Source organism: Saccopteryx leptura, chromosome 10, assembly GCF_036850995.1.
Source record: "Saccopteryx leptura isolate mSacLep1 chromosome 10, mSacLep1_pri_phased_curated, whole genome shotgun sequence".
NCBI lineage: Eukaryota > Metazoa > Chordata > Mammalia > Chiroptera > Emballonuridae > Saccopteryx > Saccopteryx leptura.
Genome location: NC_089512.1, coordinates 48035887 through 48061778, shown reverse-complemented (window position 1 = coordinate 48061778; position 25892 = coordinate 48035887). Strand labels below are relative to the sequence as shown.

General features: G+C 37.0%; 1 protein-coding gene across 8 annotated transcripts in view; it reads left to right on the top strand.

Moving 5' to 3' along the window:
- Positions 1-25892, top strand: part of PPARG (peroxisome proliferator activated receptor gamma) — a 154047-nt gene that overhangs the window by 117738 nt on the left and 10417 nt on the right. For all 8 annotated transcript variants that reach the window (XM_066351157.1, XM_066351153.1, XM_066351155.1 and 5 more), the window contains 2 exons: positions 5574-5773; positions 16502-16952. In XM_066351157.1, the coding sequence (XP_066207254.1) occupies positions 5574-5773; positions 16502-16952 (651 nt within the window). The remainder of the gene's footprint in view (positions 1-5573; positions 5774-16501; positions 16953-25892) is intronic.

The following is a 25892-nucleotide window of genomic DNA, read 5'->3' as shown; positions in this document are numbered from 1 at the left end:
GAGAGAGAGAGAGAGAGAGAGAGAGAGAGAGAGAGAGAGAGAGAGAAGCAAGAGGGGGAGGGGTAGAGAAGCAGATGGGTGTTTCTGTGTGCCCTGACCCGGAATCGAACCCAGGACATCCACACACCAGGCCGATGCTCTACTACTGAACCAACTTTAGTCTTATGAAAAACAGCAGTCCAAAGAGAGAATTCCCCCTTAGCTTGGTTCTCAGATTCCCCCCCAGTGGGTAAAATCTGAGGTTTAATTAGTTAACTATAAAACATCATTCTGTAAATATTTTTTTCTTAAGTGAGAAGCAGGGATGCAGAGAGACAGACTTCCACATGTGCCCTGACTGGGATCTATTGAGCCAACCAGCCAGGGCCATTCCATAAATAATTTAAAGAGAGATAGAGGTGGATAAATAAATGGATCAATGGATAGGTAGTTAAGTAGGTAGGTAGGTAGGTTGATAGGTAGGTAGGTAGATAGGTAGGTAGACAGACAGACAAATAGAGGGATTAAGTTTTCAGGGTTTATTCTTTACCTGTGGGAAAGGATCTAAATTAGTGTGTCATGGCTACTATCCTGGTCTATAGCCCACAGCAACCATAGTTGTCCTAGACCACTTCATCCATATATATAAAAGCTGCGTTTATTAAGCATTACTATGCAAGGCACTGTGTTAAACATTTTCTGTGCCCTGTGTCATCACCTCATTTGAGGTAGGTAGGTATTATTAATGGGACTCAAAAGCAACAAAGTAAAGTCAGCTTTTTCTCCCATAAGAAAATGCATACAAATAAAAAATTTATATGTATCACTTCAGATTTCCATGTTTTATGCAAATTTAGTCCCACCAAATCAGATATATTTTTCATTCCTTTTATTGAACCTCTGGTATATAAAAATGCCAAAATTGCCTATGTAATTAGTTGCACTAATAGTTCATTACCTTTTATTTGCAGCATGAGCATTTAATAATACAGAAAATTTGTTTATAAGATTTAGCCTTTGGGGGGAACTTCAATGTATAAAAATTTACATTTTACTTATTTTTAAATTTTATTTTATTTTTATTGAATTATTTGCAGTAATATTAGTTAATAAAATTACATAGGTTCCAGGTGTAAATTCTATAATACATCATCTGTATATTGTATTGTGTGTCCACCACCCAAAGTCAAGTCTCCTTCCATCACCACTTATTCCCTTTTTACCTTCTTCTACCTCCCCAGCCCTCCTTTCATCTGGTAAGTCATCATACTGTTGTCTGGGTCTAGGGGGGGGGTGTTTGTTTCTTTTGCTTAATCCCTTCACTTTCTTCACCTAGCCCCCCAGCCCACCGCCCTTCTGACAGCTGTTATTCTGTTCTCTGTATTCTATGAGTCTGTTTCTATTTTGTTTGTTAGTTTATTTTGTTTTGTTTTTTTTTATTTCACATATAAGTTATGTGGCACTTTCTCTGACTGGCTTATTTCACTTAGCATAATACTCTTCAGGTTCATCCATGCTGTTGTAAAAGGGTAAGATTTGTGTCTTTTTATGGCCAAGTAGTATTCCATTGTGTAAATGTACCACAACTTTTTTATCCACTCATCTAATGATAGGAATTTGGGCTGCTTTTAACTCTTGGCTATTGTAAATAATGCTTCAGTGAACATAGGAGTGCAAAGTCACATTTTATTTATATTGTAGCAAAAGTCTTCTCCTTTAATATGTCCTAATTCTAAAATAATTATTTTATAAGTTATTCTTGCCTGTTTTGTTAGGTTATGGAAAAGCAGGACTAGGAAATGTAATAAGTGACTATCTTTGGCTGTTTTTTTATTTTAAATTAACTTTTTGGACTACCTATTAGGAAAAAAGTGTTTTACTAGACATGTAAGCTTTTGTTTATATTTTTATTTTATTATCTGTGAAAATTTAACCAGAGCCTAGAACAATATCTGGCATACAAAAGACATTCAGTACTTACTCATTTAACGAAGAGACAATATTGTATGCTCTGTTAAATAACTAAAGTTAAACAGTGAAAGACTGTTGGTGATTCTGGCCGCCTCTATTTCATTATGTAACTGACTTTTCTCCAAGTTTTACACCAAAATTTTTTTTATTTTTAATATGCCATGATTCTTACTGGTGCTTTCTTTTATGATTATTTCCCCAGTGTAAATACTGTCTCATTTTCTGTTTCCAAACTTGATCTTTTGGAGTTTAATTCATCGAGTTTTTACTTTATACCTACTATGTGTATGTTGTTGTGCCCAGATGCAAAGATAAGAAAACCTGAGCTTATACAGTAGAATAACCAACATAAACCAATATAGTAGTATGGTACTAGTTTGATACATGAGCTAATATATACATATAACAGGAGCCCATCACTTAGGAAGCTTTTCTAAACTGTCCCAAACCCCAAGTTTTTTATACACTCCTCAATGAGTGTAGAGATGGCATATTAAAATTTCCTGTGACAGATACATAATTTTATAAGTTAACAAGTGATTCTAATATGTTCCACCTCCCTTCAATCTCACCCTCCTCAACTGAGAACTACTAATGAACAAGGAACAAAAACAGTACAAAGAAACAAATAATTGGGCTGGCTTCACAGAGAAGAATTTTGAAGGAATCTGTTATCTGGTTTATTTCCCATATTATTTCAACATATATTATACAAGGACTTAACAATTACCAAACATTATATTAAGTGCTGAGGGTAAAATAATGAGCAAGATTCCTGCCTTTGTGGAGATTTTATAGCAGAGAAGGAAAGAAACCACTACAGATAATTATTTTGATCAACGCTTTGCAAGAGTACAATAAGTAATGAGATTATATCCTGAGGGACCTAAAGATCAGGCCAGAGGATTGGGAAGACTGAAATAAGAATGTGAGCAACTGTTTATTGTCCATCCCTGTGGAACTATAAAGAAAGAGAATGGGGAAAAGGGAGTAGAGACAAGATTTTTGACCAAAAAATATGGCAATTTACCAAATGGATACAGGCTTATTTAATTTAAAGGACTCCAAACTGAGAGATAAGATTCTCTTCCCTTCTAACACAGAGGTTTCTAAGGAGACCCCTACAATACAATACTTGTATTAGTTGACTATAAAGCTTAGTTAGGGTCAACTGAAAAGAACTTATGAATTTGAGGTTCAAGGATACAAAGCAATCTCTTCTCTAGCAAATCCAAAATAAAATTCACTAAGTACTCAGATGTTCATGTGCTTTTATGTCTATGGTAGAAGCGCTACCATTAGCATAATAATATATAATAAGGCACCATCTATTTATTTATTTCAGTATTCAACAACCATTGACTGAGCACCACTATGTGCTAGAGATATAAATTAACACGACAATATCTGCCCTCAAGGAGCTTATAGTCTAGGGAAGAATACTGTCATAAAAACCCATCACTATGATACCATATGACAAGTGTAATAATAGAGCTGTGCACAGGGTAAATTGGATGTGATACCCAAATGTCCTTATTACAGGAAAATGCAGAGTTCAAAGTGTGGCCCCCAAGTAGCATTAGTCAAAATAGTATTTTGCCTATGATCCAGCAATTCCACTTCTAGGTATTTACCGAAAGAAAACAAAAACACAAATTCAAAAAGGTATCTGTACGCCCACGTTCATTACAGTATTATTTATAATAGCCAAGACGTGGAAACAACCTGTCTATATATGGATGAATGACTAAAGAAAATTTGGTATATATACACAATAAACATTATTCAGCCATATAAAAGAAGGAAATCCTACTGTTTGTGATAATATGGATGGACCTTGAAGGCATTATGCTAAGGGAAATAAGTCAGACAGAAGACGACACATACCATATGATCTTACTTATATGTGGAACCAAAGGAAAAAACCTAACTCACGCATACAAAGAACAGATTGGTGACCAGACGTGGGGGGGACAGGATGGTGAAATGGGTAAAAGGGGTCAAAAAATATAAACTTTCAGTTACAAAATAAGATCTGGAGATGTAATGTACAGCATGGTGACTATAGTTAATAATACTACATTGTATATTTGAAAATTGCTAAGGGAGTAGATCTTAAAGGTTCTCATCACAAGAAAAAAAGATCTGTAACTATGCATGGTGATGAATATTAACTAGACTTACTGTGGTAATCATTTCATAATATATATAAACACTGGAAAGCTAATATATTGTTACATGTCAATTATAATCTCAATTTTTAAAAAATATTTTTAAAGCTTTAAATAAAACAGCATGTGTAAGCACCTGGAATAAGGTGTGATAACTCTTTTAAAATATAATTAATTAACAATATTTTGCAGATAGTATTGGTAGGGAGGAAGAAAACATATTTGAGTTGAAAGAGTTTCAAGCGGATGATATTTTTATTCCAAACTAGGACCTACAAACCTCTCTTAACTGTTCCTCTTGCTTTTCTTTAGTTTTCTTCTTTTTTCACTGTTCCTCACCCCACAGGAAGCCAAATGTTAAGGAAATTGTCTTTTTGACAAACATCATTAAGTGGTAATTTTGGAGAGTCAGGGGGATAATTATGGCTTCTCTTTACTAAATATAGAAGTACTCTCTGGCTTAATAATATGAAAGAAAGCACGATTCATATTTCTTTATAACAGAGACAAAACAGTGCAGACTCCCTGAGAACAAACCTGTGTCTGTACAGCTTTCAATTCTGCACAATTCCTTCCTTTTATTTGTGGAATATGTTGATCCTTTTAGCACCTTACTTTATGTCAAGTGCTGGATACAGAGATGAATTGTCTGTGGACTTCAGGTTGTTATTCTAGAATGGAACAAATAGACGTGTACCCTAAATCAGTGGTCCCCAACCCCTGGGCCGCAGACCAGTACCAGTCCATGGGCCATTTGGTACCGGTCCACAGAGAAAGAATAAATAACTTACATTATTTCCGTTTTATTTATATTTAAGTCTGAACGATGTTTTATTTTTTTAAAATGACCAGATTCCCTTTGTTACATCCATCTAAGACTCACTCTTGACGCTTGTCTCGTAAGTTCTACAATTATATTTTAAAATACCACAGTTTTTATGCTGGTCTCATAATTTTATTTTGTGCATTTATTCGTCCCATTCTAAAGGCCGGTCCATGAAAATATTTTCTGACATTAAACTGGTCCGTGGCCCATTGCTATTATTGCACAAAGGACCGTTGGAGTACATGGGAAGGAATAATAAACTACTTAAAGAAATCAGAGAAAGCTTCACAAAGAAGGTGATATTTGAATTGGGTCTTAAGAGATGAGTAGGAGTTGGTTGTCAGTAAATATACTTTCCTTTTTTTGCTGAGCCCTTAGATTCTTTCACCTTCCCAGCAAGATCATGCATTACTTTTTCAAATTAAAAAAGTGAACAATTTAATTTTTACTGATAGCTTGTGTTATTGCTGTGAAATAAAAACATGAGCAAAGTTGTAGATAGAAACCAGGACTTGAGATTGGTGAACGGGAGAAGGATGTTAGTCTGTAGGCACTAGGGCTATGGGAGAACAGTGTGCATTAGGAGCAGCAGTATGATTCTTTCTGTCATTTCTCTTCCTCCATAGCCATCAGGTTTGGGCGGATGCCACAGGCTGAGAAGGAGAAGCTGTTGGCAGAGATCTCCAGTGATATCGACCAGCTGAACCCAGAGTCTGCTGATCTTCGGGCCCTGGCAAAACATTTGTATGACTCATACATAAAGTCCTTCCCGCTGACCAAAGCAAAGGCGAGGGCCATCTTGACAGGAAAGACAACAGATAAATCAGTTAGTTCTCTTCTACCATCTTCACTTGGGGTGGCTGGGTTTATTGTTGTTGTTGTTATTTCCTTTGAGGAAATGATTAATCATGTTACACACACACGTGCAAAGTACTGTTCAGCTGTTGGCTATTACATATTGCAGGCTGAATCTAAAGCACAGGAAAGGAAATGTCTTCAGATAGGATAAATAAACATTATTTTGAAAAGGGAAAAAGTCATTCAAGTTCTCCTACTAAACTCTTTGAGAATAGTATAAAAATATGCAGGTCATCTTAACTTTAATGAATGAACTCAAGCCTCCTTCACCCCACCATCCTTTTCCAGGATTCATCTCTTTCCTTGCCATTAAAATAAGTGGTCACAACTACATTCATTCATGCAGCCCTACTTTCCTGACCTAGATTTGGGAAAGGTATTCATTCTCATTATTTTACCTTTTAGGATAACTACTAGAGTAAATCTGCCACATTGGGCAGAAAAATACATTCCAGATATTATTACCTTTCTTTTCTTGTAGCACTCTATTGATAATTTTGAGTAACCAGAAGCTTTATTCTTTTATTACATGTATGAATTTTACCTTCTGTGAGTCTCTGAGCTGCCTGGGCTTTAGTGGAGCATCTAGTGGATTCTCAAACATCTGTAAACTCCTTGATTACCACTGTATAGAAAACCCAGAATGGATTATAATTGTTATTGAGTCAAGTTTTCCACAAAGCAGAACTCTTCCCTGATAAGAAGCTGAGAAAGCAACATGGAATTATATTAAAACAAAATAGAAACTACACCTGAATTCTAGTCCCAGTTATGACAACAGCTTGCAGACTGATCATATCTCTGTATCTCAGTTTACACAAGCAGAGTAACTTTGATGATCATTTCTGCAGCATGTTTTTAGGGTAGTAAATCACAGAACACATTTAAAAGACACCATCCTAGTTCTTGATAGCCCTTTTATACTATCATTTATTTTCAAATGAACACCTTTAGGAGAGGCATACAATTACATGACATATATGTATAACATTTTCCCCATTCGGTTATATTTTTGGGAAAATTTGATTACCCTTTCATATATTTTTACAATGATCTCAATACGTTATTTTGTCCTTTTAGCTAAACCATGAGTAGAATCGGCTAATAGAAAAAGAAAACTCTTGTGAGATATTGCTGTATAAAGAGCCAAATGCCAAGAAGCACAATGAGTTTTCTAACTGCAAAAGAAGTTATGGATACCTTAACAATAGTATACCAGTATACAGTTCTTTACAATTTCAGAAAATCTTACACATTCATATGTTCAAGACACATGACCATCTTATGGCTCCTATTATTACCCTCTTTTTAAAAATGAGGAAATGGGTGCTGGTTAAACATTTTGCCCTAAGATCACACAGCATATGGAAGAATCAAGACTATAATGCAGGCCTTCTGACTACTACTTCAGTACACTCTGAACATGACATTTCCTAATGGAAGCTAGTCTTTCCACTGGCTAGCAGTGAGCCATGCTGACCTATACACTAGGAAAGTTTCACCTTGGGAAAACGTTCTGAGTTATGATTTATTTTTACCAATTTTTAGAATGGCAGGAATTTTTCCACCCTGTTCTGCTATCCAGTATATTCACAGTCAGGAAACTTTCCTTGTGCTGTTTCGTTCTTCCTGAACTGTAGTGATGAGGACTGTCTTCTGCAGACTTTTACAGACTGTAAGTCATAGTAAAAGCTAAGTCTGCATATTCATTAAGTGAAAAAATTGGGAGAAAAAAACCAAATCAAATGAAGACCTCTACATAGCAGATTTGACTATGGAAAATAAACTTTTCATTTAAAGGGAGAATAATAAAAGGAAAGCTAGCTTGATGTGGCTAAAGAGGGTTAACAATTTAAAGCAGATTACAACAGTTTGATGTGAACCAGTTTGGGATAGGGATGTGGAGGCTGAGAGCCCCAGAACTGGGAAAGCAGTGATGACATGGAAAGAGCCCTAAAACAAACTGTTTACAGGTTTGCCTCAGGCCACTTAATTCCCAGGAACTGCTTTCACACCTTTTCTTTATCTCTCAATCCAGACCTGCAATCCACGCTGGAAAGCCTTCAATTTAATGGTACCTGAAAGACAGGAGGAAGGCAGTTAAAAAAAAAAAATTCCCCAGCAGTCAAGAATTTAAATTTACAGTGGCCAACATACTCTTCTCTGCGTTACTGAAGGGCACAGAGCCCAAACCACTGTAGATTGCTTTAAAACCTCACACCCGTTGACTCTTTGGCTCTAAATCTTTGAGTTAAAAATAAAATAATTACAGGCTGTTTATGAGATAAATATTAAGCTATTTTAAGAGAGAGGGCTGCAAAATACTTGATTATAAGCATTTTAAGTTTAGAGGCCAAATGTTTTTCTTTTTTTCCCCTATAGTAACTGTGACTTTACCCAAAATAGTTATTCAGGATATATTTGCTTAATTGAATTAAAAACTGTTGCCTATGCCCTTTGAAATTCTGGACTTTCAACAGAGGGCCTCTAACTAGCCTAATATTTACTCACCAAACTGGACATCATTAATGATCTGGATAAAGGCAGAATTGCTTCTTGTTAAGGTCTGAAAAGAGATACTAGGTCAAATTAAGATAATCCATTCCCTGATTACACAAAACTGAAATAGAATTGCTTGGCTCTTTCTTTTCTCCTTATCTTGCAAAATCAAATTAAGCACTGGTAGAAAGAAATAGTTTAGAGAGAAATATGGGAGAGGGGGAAAAATCCAAAATGTGATTTCCAATGAGACTAGAGATTTGTTTTTTATCTTACATGATCATGTTATTCATTTGATAGCATCTTTCTCAGGGGTGTTATGTTATCTCTTGGCGAAAACTTATGAAAGTTAAGATTTGAATTGATTGGAAAAGTTTTGCAGAAGTATGAATTCTTAAGAGGTTGAGAAATATGAAAAAAAATGGCTATGGCTGGTAAGTAGAGCAGTTTGGGTCTCATTATACACCCTGCTTGAAGTGACATGAATAATGTTGGTTAGGCAAATCTGGGATAGGCTGCTCATAGAGGGATGACCAGTTACCAGTTACCAAGAACCTTTGGAAAAGAAAATGGCTTTATCAAAGAGGCCATTATTTAAATTTATCTTGCTGCTCAATTTAGCCATTGCTTATTCTATCTCATTTGTGGAACACCTGCTAATCTTTCCTCTCGGGCCCAGCACCAGTAATTGCCTGAAGGCCAAGCAGGGCTTCTCCCTTGCCAACTTAACTTCCTTGTTCTATATCTTATTCCCTGGTACAATTTGCACCTTTCAAAACAGATAAATGGACAAATTAAATGTTCCTGCTCTTCTCTTATATTTTTAACTTTAACACCATGTCTTTGGGATGTACTTTTTATTTTGTGCCTCCAAAAATAATGCTTGGGAATAAGGCTAAGGGCTAGGGAACAATGGGACATGGAATCACCAAACATGGATCATGGGAGAAAAATTTCAGGACCTTTTAGCCACCCTCAAATAGGAATAGAACTCACTCTCCCACAGTCTATTTTCCTTTTAGTGTCTGTTCCAGCCCACACCCTTCTTTAAAAGATCGTACTGAACTCTGAAACCTTGAATATGCTAGAATTAAGGTGCTAAGTTTCCTGAAGGCAATTTGGGAACTGAATGGACTTTGGAAGTTCCCAGTGTTTGACCATTACTCTGAATTGATGATCACACTGGGTGCATCATTGTCACATGATCCCATGTTTATTGATGAAAATAAACAGAGAGTGGTTTTCAAAAACCACTTTCAATGCCATGGTTTGTCATAAAACAATAAGTAGAAAAACCCTTGGTGTGCCTGCCAACTTTTTACTCCATATCTGAGAGATGGTGAGGCCCTGGCTGTGCTCTGTCTGCAAGTAAAGATAAACCTTGTTATTTGTACTATATTGGACTTTGCATCCCCAAGCATCACATTGCTTGTGATAGATACTGTCACTGTTTTTATAATTACAAGAGCAAAACAGTGCCATTATGAAGCAGTTCTTCTAAATAGCATATGAAATATGAAACTACTGATTAATAAAACCAATATATAAATGTAAACTTTTGTGAAAATAGTCTGTACCCTTTAAATTTTCTTATTCTAAAATTTACAGTGTCCATCAAATCTAATAACTCAAACAGTTGGGAAGATATATCTGTGCTTTTAAATCCTACACTTACAGCTGAACAAAGTGTGGTCTCTTTCCCCTTTATCTGTGAAAAGCCTGAGTGAGCTGGAATTTGTTCTCCTGAGGAGGAAGATAACAGACAAATCCTCAGAGAAAAGGGACCACGGAACCCCAGCATAAATAAAAAGCAGGATAGAGTGCTGTTTTGTTTCAATGGCTACTAAAGAACTTTGGCTCCTGGGATCATTAATTTATATATTAATATTAATAAAATAAATTCCTTTATTGCCAGGACTGTCATGAATAGCTAAAAATATATCTGAACCAATTGTGTTCTTTCAGACGATAAATAAACAATATTCTACATAGTTAAGAAGAAGAGTACTTGGATTTTTTTTCACAATTAGATTTGGTTGGCCAATTCCATTGTTTGCCAGCTTAGTAACATTTTGACTGGCGATCAATGGTTTTTATTTTTATTCCTTTATTTTTTTAAGTGAGGAAGAGAGATAGAGAGACAGGCTCCCACATGCTCCCCAACTGGGAGCCACCCTCCAATCCCGGTCTAGGGCCAATGCTCAGACCAACCAAGCTATCCTCAGCACACGAGGCTGACACTCAAACCAATCGAGCCACTGACTGCAAGAGGGGAAGAGAAAGAGAAGGGGGAAAAAGAGGAGAAAAGAAGCAGATGGGTCACTTCTCATGTGTGCCCTGACCGGGGATTGAACCCTGGACATCTGCACGCTGGGCCGATGCTCTATTCATTGAGCCGACCAGCCAGGGCAGCAGTCAATGGTTTTTGAAGAGCAGCAACTGCCTGCTAGTTCATTAGAATGTGAATAATTCTTCCTATTAATTTTCCATTTGCCTTAAATCTGTAAATCATGCAAGAAAACAGAATTACATTTAAAAACTTTCAAACTTAACTTGAATCACATACAGTGCTTAACTAGCACCTCCAGGATATAATAGTTCAAAAGGCACTGCCTCTTAAGATCCTAGTATATAAGAGCTTTAGTTTAAAAATCACAATTCCTCTCAGAATAGTCATTTTATTTAAAAGAGGAAAAGTGAGGAAGTCATGTAGAAAGCTACAGAAAGAAAGAAGAAGATCTAGTTCTAGTTCAGGTTTGCTGTGAATAGCTACTCAACTTGGGAATATCTCCTGGCTTCAATTTATTCATACCTAATCAGAGAATGATGATGTAGGTTATTTCTGAAGACCCCTTTAGTTCTGTAAATCTCAAGGTTCTCAACAAGAAGAAAATAGGAACAACAGGGGCAGAAACTAGGAAGTTTAGGAAACTCAATCAGTACATTTGGATTAACATTCACCCACTATAGCTAATCAAGGAGAACCACGTATGTTTAAAAGAGTGAAAGTCGATCAGAAGTATAAAGAAGAAGGAAACAAAATGAAGATGGGCCCTAAGAATTCAATTTTCTTCCTTGAGCGTTTGCTCTAATTTGTAAAAAAACTAAGAATATCAGGAAGCCCACCAAATGGGACACACATATTTTTGGCCATTTTTAACTCTTCTTAATCATTACGAAGTGATTGTAAGAAGGTAGAGTTATCTACTACAGTGGTTTTCAACCACGGGTCTACAAGGTATTTTGTGCTGGTCCACAAAAGAATTAACCACCCTAATGTTGTATGAAAAGTACAGAGATAGGGTCTACTACACTAATTTCAATCTACCAAATGGGAGAAATCACTGGAATAATCTATGTTTTACTAGTTGACTCTCTCATTTACATCTTTTAGTTTGCTGTTTTTTTCAAGGAGCTGTAAACTTAAAGTGTTCATGTTTAAACCCTTTCATAACTTGCATATTAAAATACTAATACTATTGGTTTAATAAGGAACACTGTTGTTTTATTTTTTCATTATTAGCCAGCTTTTCCCAGGACCTTTGTGTTTTACATAGAAGGTATGCTATAGATCTTTAACTAAATTTAATTATCTATATAAAACAGTACCCTGAATCCCATCCTAACTTTGATATGTGGACTCATTTTTGAAAATCAAAATATATAAACATAAAGGACATTTGCTGTGTCTCTTGAAAGAAAACCTTTCTGTAATTTCCCCCTACAGAAACCATTTTTGCTTCTCTGGAAAAACATTGTATTCCAAAACAATTTTCTTCATTTCATTCTCATCTTTTTCTGGTCTGTCTAATATAAGAGTGCAAGCATCATAATGGCCAGAGGCAAAGTCACCAGGAAGTTATAATGAAGTTATAATAAAGTCATAATGAAGCTTAAGCTTCAGGGCACCTCACCTCCCTTACACAGAGCCCCTTTGAATGTGCTGGGAAGAACCTGAGATTCACTTTTGTTCTTAGAATTTGTATTATTGAACCCAAGAATTGTTGTAAATGTACTCAACAACTGTGTGTATTTTAGGCCCCACAAATCCTGTATCTGTCCCTGATAATGTCCTAGATGTAATTAAGCATTCTTTCCTGTTAAGCAGAGATGCTTATCTAGCCATTTAATAGACTTTACGAAGATAAATTGTTAGCCCCAAACTAGAAGTGTAAAATCGTTAAGACCAAATTTGAAGATGATATGGTTCCTCTTATAATGGCAAATTATCAGATGATACTGTACAAGATAATAGAACATATAAGGCTTCCCTTTGCTGTGTAGAAAATACAGAAATGTAATATTTTACCAGAAGTGTAATGTTAAATTAATGATTCAAGATAAATTCCACAGACCTAATTCTACCTGTAGTTTTAAGAGGTCAGCTTTCAGGTTAAGAAGGTCTCACTGTGAGGTGTGCAAGTTTACTATTAGCTATCTAAGAATTGGTGAATTGGGGGCAAAGAAGAGCAGATCGTGTCTAGTGATCACTCTTGCAGTCTGACAGATCCACATAGAGGCTGAAAGGATCCATGCAGATTTCAAAAATGCAATGAAAGCAGCATAATCCAATTTGACTGGGAAAAACAAAAAGTCTACCTGGTATTTATTTGCATGTCAATACCCAGAATTTTCTGCCAGTTCATCACTTTTTCAAAATGCTGAAGGGATTAAAAAAACAATAACAACAACAAGAAAAAAAAACAAAAAAACACTGGAATGGTTTGGCATAACGGTGGGGGTGCAGATTCCTTTCTCTGTCCTTGAGTGTTTACTGCCAGGAAATCCTGACCAACATTGATTGCCAACGGGTTAAAGTCACATTGTTGTTAAATTGGGAGAGAAAATTAGCAGGATTTTGTGCCCTATGCTCAACTATCACAGAGTTTCAAAAACAGGAACCTGGGGCTTTATATGAGGGGACAGGGGAAGTCAAGGGGAAGAGTCACAGGGTGATTTATCAGGGCATAGTTCCAGATAAATTGCTTACATGGAGGTAAAAGAATTTTACGTAGTTATTCTGTGCCCAGAAACCAAATTGTTGAGCAGAAGCTTGTCTAAAAGTTGAAGTGGGTAGTTCTAGGTACAGTCTTTCCATGTGCAAAGAGGTGATGGTTTTATATCTGTGTAATCTGTTCTCATGCATGTGCAGGTGGACTTTGCAGGTATGCATACCATGAGATCCTCATGGCAAAAGAAAGCTAGTATTTCATTAATATAAACTATATAAGCTGCAAAACTCCTGGAGGGCAGAAACCACACTTTCTCTAGGTTCTATAAAAGCAAGTTTTTCTCATGATTAGGATCTGGCATTCTGAGGAAACTCAGCACATTTTAACTGATGTGACTTACTATCCACTCTACCCTGAAGTAGGAGGAAAAAAATAAAGCAAAATGTCCCAAAACATAGTAAGCACTATTTGCTCATTATTTACTTGAATAATTTGAGCCACCAGGCAAAGTGACTCTTATGTCCTCACATCTGTCCTCCGTTTCAGTTTGCTAAACAACATAGTGAAGTGAATTTCCCAATAAATCCATTTTTTTTAAGTGAGAATTTCTGGAATAACTCCTGTGAAGGATGCTAGAATAATATGCAAGTTTGGAAATTTACTCAGCATCTAAGAGTCCTTAGTATTAGTGTTATTTTCTTCAGTGTAGAACAGAATTAATAGTTTAGTGAAAATTACAGACTCGTAGAAATTCAAGGTAGCTCCAAACCAGTGGGTCTTGAAGCTGGCTACAGCTGCCGCTCATTGTACCCACTTGCTCTTGCCAATCTGGAGAAAATTCGCAGCATCTCTGCTGAAAAGAAACTTTATTTTTAGCACAAGACTTCATGTTCAGTGTGCGTGCACATTCACAGATATCCACTCATACACCGCACATATGGATACTCCACACACACACACTCTGCTTCTGAAAAATGCAACTAGAATATCCTCAAGAAAAAAGATGATAAACTCCTATTTAAAGCACTCCCCTCAACTGAGAAATCTGGGGCCTAAGAAAGATAAATGGCTTTCCTAAAGTCACATAGTTAACCACAAGACAAAAGCTAGAACTCAAGTTCCCTCAACTTTTATTCCAGTGCTTCTGTGTACTCATTGAACTAGGATGGGGGGTTTAATTCCTTATATAGTTCAGTATAGTCAATGTATATAAAGTGCTGCCCCTCCTCAACCAGAGTAGCCTTGAGAGTTTTCACAATGACCACAAACCTTTGATTAGATCTATAGAAGGAAATGAAAGAGATCATTTCATGACTAACACAACTGGCTTTTTAAAGCAGCCTATTGCATTCAAGTGGTGAACACACAGTGCAGTGTACAGATAATGTATTATAGAATGGTACTCCTGAGACCCATATAATTTTATTAACCAATGTCACCCCAATAAATCCAATTAAAAAAAGAATCAAGAAATGGATCATCCACGTTGTACCACCTTAAAACTTAATCACTAATCTCTAAGTGGTGATATTATTTGTAGCTATTCTTTTTTAAAAAATACTTCTATAGTTATTTTTTTTCTAAATTTTCTACTCATGGGTATATATTACTATGATACTAGAAGTTATTTAACTTAGATTTATGTACTTTCTTGGTTACACAGTTCAAAATAGTTTTACTATGAATTATAAGATCCACTTTATTATGTAATAATTGATATATAAATGAAAAGGATTTTACCATGCTTTGTGATTCTAAAATAATTCTATCACAAGGGCAGATTCTACATATTTTTCATTTATTTCAGATTTGAATTATAGAAGTGTTTTATAGAATAGTTATTAGCATTGTGCTACTACTAAAACATTTTTTAGTGTCAGTCTAATAATCACATTGATAATTCTGGGATTACCTGTGTAAAATATTTCATCTTGAAGTTTAATGCTCTTTTTGTAGTAAGGGTACAAACAGGTTCTGAATCGTTCACTAGGGTTGATTCACTTTTGTTTGGTATGCTGTTTGAGCTAAAAGTAATGATCTCAGATGCTTTCAAGCTTTGTACAATAATTAATGGAAATGTGCTTGATCTTTTTTCTCTTTTAATAATAATGTCTTAAAAACAAGTAAAAGGAGGATTATATAATTTTTAAAGATGCCTATTGCAAACCTGAGTAACTGACGCACATGTTTTATTGATTATTTGACTCTTAATGACAGATATTTTGAAAAATAAGTTCAAAACTCTTATTTTGCCACTTTTTGCAGCACTTACCCACAGATCTTATACATCTGCTCTTACTGAAACAGATTGCTTCCAGAGCATTAAAAAAAAGACATAAACATTTTCTTGGCTCAATATTCCTAATCTGCTTTTAGACTGATTTTTTTTATAGTTAAGTATATTTTACATGCACACTGTGTTTCATTTGAGATTTTAGTAGATTTAATCTAAACGTGCAAGATTACGTTATATTCAAGTAGTCTTTTTAACCTTGGATTGCTGAAATGATTTTTTTATTGAAAGAAAGTTAAAAACATTCCATTGAAAGCCAAGATAAACAGTAGATTTTTTGTATTTTTCTGAAGCTGGAAACATGGAGGCAGTCAGACAGATTCCCGCATGCACCCAACCGGGATCCACCCGGCACACCCACCAGGGGGCGATGCTCTGCCCATCCGGGGCATTGCTCTGTCGCGACCAGAGCCACTCTAGCGCCTGGGGCAGAGGCCAAGGAGCCATCCCCAGCGCTCGGGCCATCTTTTGCTCCAATGGAGCCTTGGCTGCGGGAGGGGAAGAGACAGAGAAGAAGGAGAGGGGGAGGGGTGGAGAAGCAGATGGGCGCCTCTCCTGTATGCCCTGGCCGGGAATCGAACCCGGGACTTCTGCACGCCAGGCCAACGCTCTACCACTGAGCCAACCAGCCAGGGCCTAGATTTTTTTATCATTTTTAAAATCAACAACAAACACTCCTCAAACAACAGAAATTGGAACTATTAGCCAGTCATAGGTAAATTGTTGCAGGATAAATTGAAGGAAGAGAAGACCAAAACTGGTTAAATATCTTTGGTCCCAGATGACAATTAGGAGGAATAATCAAGAGATAAGAGTATTTTTTATTATTAAATGTTGTTGACTTTAAAGATTTTAGTTATTAAAGCAAATATGTATAATGAAATTGGGGTGCTGTTCACTGTGAATTAGAAATCTCCAACTCAGCTACTTTTTCTCTTTTTTTTATTTGCAGCCATTTGTTATCTATGACATGAATTCCTTAATGATGGGAGAAGATAAAATTAAGTTCAAACACATCACCCCCTTGCATGAGCAGAGCAAAGAGGTGGCTATCCGCATATTTCAGGGGTGTCAGTTTCGCTCAGTAGAAGCTGTGCAAGAGATCACAGAGTATGCCAAAAGTATTCCTGGTTTTGTAAACCTTGACTTGAATGACCAAGTAACTCTTCTAAAATATGGCGTCCATGAGATCATTTACACAATGCTGGCTTCCTTGATGAATAAAGATGGGGTTCTCATATCAGAGGGCCAAGGATTCATGACAAGGGAGTTTCTAAAGAGCTTGAGAAAGCCCTTTGGTGACTTTATGGAGCCCAAGTTTGAGTTTGCTGTGAAGTTCAATGCACTGGAATTAGATGACAGCGACTTGGCAATATTTATAGCCGTCATTATTCTAAGTGGAGGTAAGATTCATCTTTGGTCTTCCATGAAAGAGGGTGGCATGGTGGTGGAATGGCTGAAATTTTTTTGAACTTCCTAGTGTTAGTCAATGTTCCTTTCTCTTTGTACTCACTGCACTTTTCATATAGAAAATGACAATGGTATAATGCCAAGGAAGTGGCACCACGCGTGTAAAATACCAAGAAAGAATATCATAGGTTTGTTTTTTGAAGGCTGTGGCTAACCCAGGTTCTCTTCTTTTAACCCTCATGCTATTTTTTTCCAGTCAAATTCAAATAAGGAAAACAAATGCCCTCTTTTCCTTTTTTTTTCTATTTTTTTCCAGTCAAATTCAAATAAGGAAAACAAATGCCCTCTTTTCCTTTTTTTTTCTATTTTCTTTTTACTTGTTTTTTTCCTGTATCCATTTCATATAAGTAATGACATGTATAGCTTTGCTTAAGATGGTGCTCACTTGACATACAGAAAGCACTACTAAGTGGTTTTTGGTCAAATTATGCTCCTGTCCCATGATCAGTAAGGTATTTCTTTGGGTTGTTTTTCCAGTATCAGAAATCAAGGCATATATACTATCTACTGACCTCTACCTACTCTCTCACGTAGATTCCTTTGATTGCTTCCCTTGAAGCACCTTTGTGAGTTGTTTGGCTGTGGTTAAGAATGCAATCTGAACCAGAGAACAGAGAAATAAATTGAATTATATAGCAATTCATTGTATTTTTGGCCTTGCAAGTTCATGATCTAATTAACCAACTCCAAAAGCCAAGTTTTATACTAAATGCTACTTTCATTGGCCTCTCACATGTTTCCAATGTAAATAGAAGAAAGTTTTACTGTTATCTCATTCTATAAAAGTTGTTTTTAATGACAAGTTTTCATTACTGAAAGGAGTTCAGGTGAGCTTTTTATGTGTACTTACAGAATATCCTCTGTTTGTAAAAACTGATGTGGTGTGGTGGCAGTGTCCTACAAATACAGATACAAGCTGAGTGTAACTGTACAAGATATTATAAAGAGCACAACCCACTTTATTGTCCTTGATTGTCCAATTACTTGAGTGAAGAATGCTTTTGAAATCAGGTTCATAGTGTATTAGTAATAATAATAATAACAGCAAACACTTACTAAGTACTTACTGTGTTGTGAGCACTTAATACACATTCATTTAATTCTCACAACCCAATGAGGTAAGTACTGTTTTGCAAACAAGAAAGCTAAAACACTAAATGGTTCAGTCTCTTGCCCAGGGCGACCTAGCTATAGCAAAAGATGGAGCCAGGATTATAAGCACAGGCAGTCTGGCTCCAGAGTCTATACTGATACTGCCCTTTACCTGACTAGGATGCAAATAGATAACAATATGGCACAGGTTACTCTGGAGTCTTATCTTAAGTACAGTGTCAAGTTGTAACTCATTTAAAAATGATTATTTTGGTGTTATATTTAATGTAACAAAAATACACTATCCAACATGTTTTACTATCTTGACTGAATCTACTTCTTAAACATATTAACCTTGGATCCTCCTGGAGCTGTGATTAATTCAGCAAACAAAAATAAGATCCAGATTATTTGAGGTTCACTAAAAGAAAAAGATTAAATTTTGAAAAACCAGATTAGAAAACAAGTTAATATTGTTTTACTAGCTAATTCTTTAAGGCACATTTTATTTTTAATGAAAAATAGAAATAAAATTATTAACATTTGATATATTTCTAAGATACTTTTCTAAGCATAATATATATACCATGTATGTATTCCTTTCTTCACTTAATCATTTTCCCATGTCATTATATATTCTTTGTTAATATTTTTAAAAATAAATGTGATACTTGGTCATTACATAATTCACAAAGTGCAGAAATGTGGAAATGAAAAGTAAAGGTCTTTTTCCTCAGAATAAAACTAGACTCACAAAGTCCTGTTTCCCCTACCAAAAAGTTTCTATGTACATGCTAGCATATATGTTACCATTTTAATGACTATAAAATATTCCATTTTATAAAGCCTTATTTCCTACTAAATTATCTCCTTATTTATGTTTAGGTTGCTTATAATTATAAAAACCTATAAAAATAATATTTAAAATGTGTTTCAAACTTTGCTGTAGTGAACATTCTTATGTTTCTCTTCAAATTTGAGATTATTTTGTCATTCCAAATGACCAGAAATAGAATTTCTGGGAGACAGCTATGAACATTTTTAAGTCTTTTGTTATATTGTTGACAGATTGTTTTCCATAAAGTTGGTACCAGTTTGTATTCCCACCACAGATGCTAAGGGAGGCCTTTGGAATAAGCCATTCAAAAATGCTTAGTTTCTAACCAGGAAACATACCTCGCGGTCACTGGCTTAAGCGTGGGCTCATCTAACTTGAGCGCAGGCTCACCAGCTTGAGCGCAGGCTCACCAGCTTGAGCACAGGGTCACTGGCTTTGAGTGTGGGATCATAGACATGACCCATGGTTGCTGGCTTGAGCCCAAAGTTACTGGCTTGAAGCCCAAGGTGCTGGCGTGAGCCCAAGGTTGCTGGCTTGAACAAGGAGTTGCTGGCTTGAACAAGGATTACCTGGCTTGGCTGTAGCCCCCCAGTCAAGCCACATATGAGAAAGCAATCAATGAACAACTAAGGTGCCACAACAAAGAATTGATGCTTCTCATCTCTCTCCCTTCCTGTCTGTCTGTCCCTATCTCTCTCACACTAAAAAAAAGAAAAGAAAAGAAAAAGAAGCAATCATAATAATTCTGGGCTTTTGAACCTGAGTAGTGTTGTTTTATGGGCACATGAGACAACAGTGTGGTTTCATCTAGAAAAATGCCATTACTGCTTGTGTTTCACAAGCTAGATTATTTAAGAATCATTGATGTATTAGGCCTTTAATATTTTCGATAATTAGCCAAAAAACAGTTCTGTGAATAATTTGGTTCAAGGTAATTGATATTTTAGGCAAGCTTTGATTTTCAATTATGAAAATTAAAGGTGGTGTCATTTAACTGTAGACGGTGTATAAACAAGTTCCTTTAGCCTTACACCAACTCTCTTCACAGTGACCAATATCTAGATCTCACTGAATCCTCACAACAATGAAGAAAATCTGAAGGTAACAGCCAACCATAGATTATTAAAATCTTATATCTGTGGTTATAATAAGAGGAAAGCTCTGTGAATAATTTTAGACTTCCTTTAAAAATATAGAATTTACCATTGACTAACATATCACTAAAGGAAAGCCCTTCCATGATCAAAATTTGCTTTTGTAGATGAAGTCTACTTACAGTCATTAGATAACAATGAATAAGCTAGACCCCATGTTTGTTTGATTCTCTTCTTTACACAGAGAAGCTGATTGGGTACATGCCAGAGAAAGAACTGCTTAAGTCCTTCTCAATCCAAATACTGGATTCCAGTAAGATCAGAATCCCAGTCTTCTGGAGATGGCAAAATCAGTATCTCAGATTGTGTTTATTAGAGTGTGACATATAATCTTTCAATTAGTTTGGGGTTTTTTTTCCTATCAGGTTTTCCAGAACAGGAACTCATTCATGTTAGTCAACCAATTTTTTATCCTAACAAGACTGATTATTTTCTCCTCTACAACTTATTCTGATGTCTATAAATGGATTTAGTGATTTCAGGGCAAAAGCACTTTTGACAGGCATCCATTGACCTCATTTGTTTAGAAATCACAGAAGAATCTAGTCAAGGTACTATGACCCTAGACTGAAGTAAGAATGGAGAGATGAGCGTGATGTAAGAGTGGGGTGATAAGGAATTGGGGAAATTAAAGGGGACCCCAGAAGATCTAAAGGGGATTTTTTTGGATGAAAGTACCTGATTTGACCCAACAAGTATTTGCTGAGGAAACTAGAGTTGCTATAGTAAGATCACTGTCACTCAACTTCAACCCTGGAAACTGCTGATACCATTAGATGTGGGACTTAGATTGTCCTGGTGTTTAGCATCTCTACTATTTACTCAGCTTTCAAACCAAGGTTGTGAGAAAGATGACCCAGTTCTCAAGTTTTTCTCCTCTCTTTCTCTCTTTTTCTTTCTCCTCTGAGCCTCAGGCAAAAATGAAACTAAAAAGAACATCAACACTCTGGAAACAAAGGAGAGCACTGTGTACATTTTAAAAGCATTCCATATACATTCCTCTATTACATCCTGACAAGTCTCATTTTATAGAAAGAGAAGTGACAGTCATAGATGTAAGCAGTTTGCCTAAGATCTAACAACCGGTGAGCAGTAGAACTAGGACTGAAACCTAGGTGTTCTGCCACATCCAAATGCCCTCTGCCACATACCCTGCCCTCTGCTACCCGGCTAGTGGATCATGATCAGCTCGCTTACTTTTGTGTTGGGGGCTGCAACCGATGCTCCCTTCATGATATTTTCTAAAGTATTGATGTACCCACGATCCATACCTTATTCTTTGGTATTTATGATGAGTAATAGTTTCCCTTGCTCCCTCTAGTCTCACTGACTGGATCGGTGGCGTCAAGAGTAATAAAACTGCTTCCAGCAAGGGCATGTTTGCAGCTGGTGCCACAGCATCATGCCAGCCACACATGCAAACTCCTAAGACCTACCCAGCAACCAAAGCCAAGTGGAAAGCTCAGTAAAGCTGACAAGCTCCAGGACACTCCATTGGACACTTTGCCCCTTTGAGCATTTGCTGCTTGGTAAAGAAAAGCATAGAAGGGTTCCAGCTGGAACTCCACAACAGGAAAAAGCTCTTTTTGTTAATTCAAAACAGTTTGGAATCCATTACAGTTCTTCCCAAACTTCCAAGACATGGGGGAGGAAATTCACTGGATTTTACAATATATTTTTCTAGGCAGACTGCCATCACCTTCCTAATGACAGAAAAGCTATAAATATTGATACAATGGCCACAGATGGCAAGTCATCTAGCCTCCTCATTTATTCTCTTGAGTCTGGCTTGGCTGCCCAAACCACCTATATAGCAGCTTCTTCCTTTTCCAGCAATCCCAGCCATGTTCTTTCTCTGCGAAGCAGTTTTGGACAGCTGCCCTTGGAGTGATCATGTGCGTTTCTGCTGTTGAGTGGGCAGGAAGAATAGGGTACAAGAAGGAGGAATTGTTTTCATAGTTATACATATGCAGATCAAGGAAAAATTGATATCCTGTAAAATATTGCACAACTGCTAGTCCCATAGGTCAATAACCTGGGGTTCCTGTTTCTCACCCTTGGTCAGGACTATACAGTATAAATAGGTATAGATAGAAATTTAGATATAGACTTTTAAATTAGTTGTAATTAGAATAAAATCAAAACACAGCAACTGTCCCAGAATAAGTACTTAATAAATGCTTGTTAAATGATTAATAATCAAATAATAATAATCATAACTATCATTTATTGACTACTTCACTATATGCCAGAATATTACTAAGCACTTTGAATACATTCATAATTTTTTTTTTTTTTTTTACTGAGAGCTACATTCATAATATTTGTTTAATCTTCCCTGCAGCTCTTCAAAGTCCATTATTATCCCCATTTAACAGATGGAGAAAACAGAAATTTAGAGAGACTAAGCAACTTGCTTAAGGTCACAGAGCTACTAACTGGTGAGGCCAAGATTCAGACCCTGATCTCCCTGAACTTAAAACTGATACCTTTGGGCCCTGGCTGGTTGGCTCAGTGGTAGAGCGTCGGCCTGGCGTGCGGAAGTCCCGGGTTCAATTCCTGGCCAGGGCACACAGGAGAAGCGCCCATGTGCTTCTCCACCCCTCCCCCTCTCCTTCCTCTCTGTCTCTCTCTTCCCCTCCCGCAGCCGAGGCTCCATTGGAGCAAAGATGGCCCGGGCGCTGGGGATGGCTCCTTGGCCTCTGCCCCAGGCGCTAGAGTGGCTCTGGTCGTGACAGAGTGATGCCCCAGATGGGCAGAGCATCACCCCCTGGTGGGTGTGCCAGGTGGATCCCAGTTGGGCGCATGCGGGAGTCTGTCTGACTGTCTCTCCCTGTTTCCAGCTTCAGAAAAATACAAAAAAAAAAAAAAAAAAAATTAAAAAACTGATACCTTTGACTACTACTGCCTTTTGTGTATCAAAATGGGGAAGCATCCCAGTTAATTACCTTGGTCTTGGCAATTATCCAAAACTCTCTATTTCCATATTGCTTCCAAATATCTTAATCAAGAATTTCAAAGTTATAGTCTATATATTACTTACTAATATTCAAAGCCCTTCTTGAGACACCATTGTCACCTATCTAACAAAATTATACCCTGGTTTGAAAATTGCTCTGGGAAGAAATTAGACCCACCCAGTGATAACACTGAAGACTGGGACTGTATTCTTAAATTTGTTCAGGTAGCATGGTCCCTGGACATAGTAGCATTGTTTGCCAGAGCTTCTCATAAAAATTGATAAGCTTTAAATAACTGAGTAAATATATTCATACTTAATCAGATACCATCTTACACCAGGTTCTAATAGAGATAATTGGTTGCAGAAAAATTTATGAGAGAAATTAAAAATTGTTAAAATACCATTCATAAATTAATTTCTTCTTGCCTGTTGGAAACAATCAAAATGACATTCAGTTATAGCAGCAGAGCACCTCATTCCAGCTCACAGACACGAATGTTCCACAGGCAGAGTTTGAGGAGCTCTGCATTTGCAAGTGTTCCGTCTCTCTCCCCATCCCTAATTGCCTTTCAAAATATTGATATTTCCAGATCATGTGTAATCTGTCCATTTACTGCAGAACTATTTCTAGTAGAGTGGACATATAGCACTCCTCTGGAACAAAAGACAGTGTACATGCCTGAGTGGGCCTATACTTTTCCTGAGGAAACCCCCATTTAGGGGGCCTCTGATTCTTCATGGTCCAGTGGCCTCCACCTCTTCTTTGTTATTATCATCCTTACTAGGTAACTGGGAGGAGACAAAACCCAAAATAGTCTAAAACTTAGGTATTAGAGATACTATGAATAGTAGTAGGCCAACTTCTACTCTTCTACATAACAGTTAAATATACCAATTAAATATTCAGCTACCTTATCCTTACAGCATTTTTTGGACAAGACTCAGGCTAGTGCCTAATAGGTTAAAGTTATTTTTCTGACTCTTCTTGTAATATTGAGAGTAAACAAGGACATCTGATTTCTCATATGACTAAGCTTTAAGCAGGACAGTTGAAGAGTGTTATTACATGGTTCAGATCTCCCTTTAGACCATGATTGTGTCAGAAAGTAATAGCATTCACTTATTAATTGAAGAACAGTTAATGGGCACCTGCACTGTATCTACATAGTTTATGCTGCTCTTCTCTTCTACCCTCTGACTCCTACACCATGCTGCCATGACCAATGGGACAACCCTGTCAGGTGGCCAGTATGGTTGTGAATAGTGTCTCAATCTGAGTTATCTATAAATGTCCCATTAGTTCACTCTTTTTATAACATCATAGACTTGGTTTAGACAGAGTGAAGTATATTTATAAGTTCTCTACTGGCACTCAAATTCTAAAAACCAGAGAGCTTGGGGTGGAAGTGAGGGGATAGAGAGAAGATGGAATATACTAGAATCATCTGTGAAACTTAAAAATACAGACACATACACATGGGCTTTTGTTGTTTGTAGAACATAGAAAAATCTTTATCTGTGACTGCTTCAGAAATTAAATTTCCTCCTCACCCGGGCCTGGTAGGCTGGGATCATTTTAGTGAGTGAGCAAATGATTGTATTTAACCCCAGAGACAGACATGGGATTGAAAGCCAAACTGCTGAGTCATCCCTGTCACCACACCGGCAGTCTTGGAAAAGGTTCAGTCAGTCAGTCAGTGGGCTGCTTTTTGTAGTACTTTATCATTTTGGGTTCTCACAATGTGTGTTTAAACTCTGGGTGACCCCAGGCAGTTTTCCAGACTGGCACAGTTCACCAAGACATTCAGACAGATCATCTGCAAGTGAGGAAGAATGAAACCAGGACTTGTTCAAGTCACTCATAACAGAGAGGCCAATACAGGTAGTGAAGGAGTCATGCACTCCTAGGGGAAGTACCTTTCAAGGGTCTTGCTAGCTTCACAAACCAGAAGAGAGGCAGGGTGATCCACTGGAAAGCTTTGGAATACAGGGACAGCTCTGAGTTTAGAAACCCCCACTCCACTACTAACTAGATGTGTGATTTCAGGCAATTATTTACTTCCCTGAGCCTTAATTTTCTTATTAAGTAAATGAAATAACACTATGTGAAGTCTTTGGCACAGTGCCCAGGACATGTTAAGCAAACAACAATTACTAATTTTCCCCTGTATGATATAATTGGAAGTAGCTTCACTCAATTTTGCCAAATTGCTTATTTCCACCAATAGTCAATTCTTAAAATTCTTATTACAATATAAATACTACCTTCCTGACCAGGTGGTGGTGCAGTAGATAGAGCATTGGCTGGGGATGCAGAGGACCCAGGTTCAAAACCCTGAGGTAGCCTAAGTTCACTGGCTTGAGTGGGATCATAGACTTGACCCCATGGTCACTGGCTTGAGCCCAAAGGTCACTGGCTTGAAGCCCAAGGTCACTGGCTTGAGCAAGGGATCACTGGCTCAAGCTGGAGGGCCCCCCGCCCCACCACCAAGGCACATATGTGAAAGCAATCAATGAACAACTAAGGTGCTACAACAAAGATTTGATGCTTTTCATCTCTCTTTCTCTCTCTCTCTCTCTCTCTCTCTCTCTCTCTCTCTTGCTTAAAATATCAGTATAAATACCCCTAAGGAGATATCAACTAATCTCTTTATCAGCTATCACTTTAAGGGGATTAGTTGTGGATTGAGAACAAAATTCCAAGGTAAAGAGATACTGGAGGATGGGGGAGGGGGCCTGAAAAGTTGACAGAACTCTAAAGTGGCATTGAAGGAGATAGGGAATAGGAGGGTGGTGGGTTTTCACACTCCCTAGAATTCTGATTGTT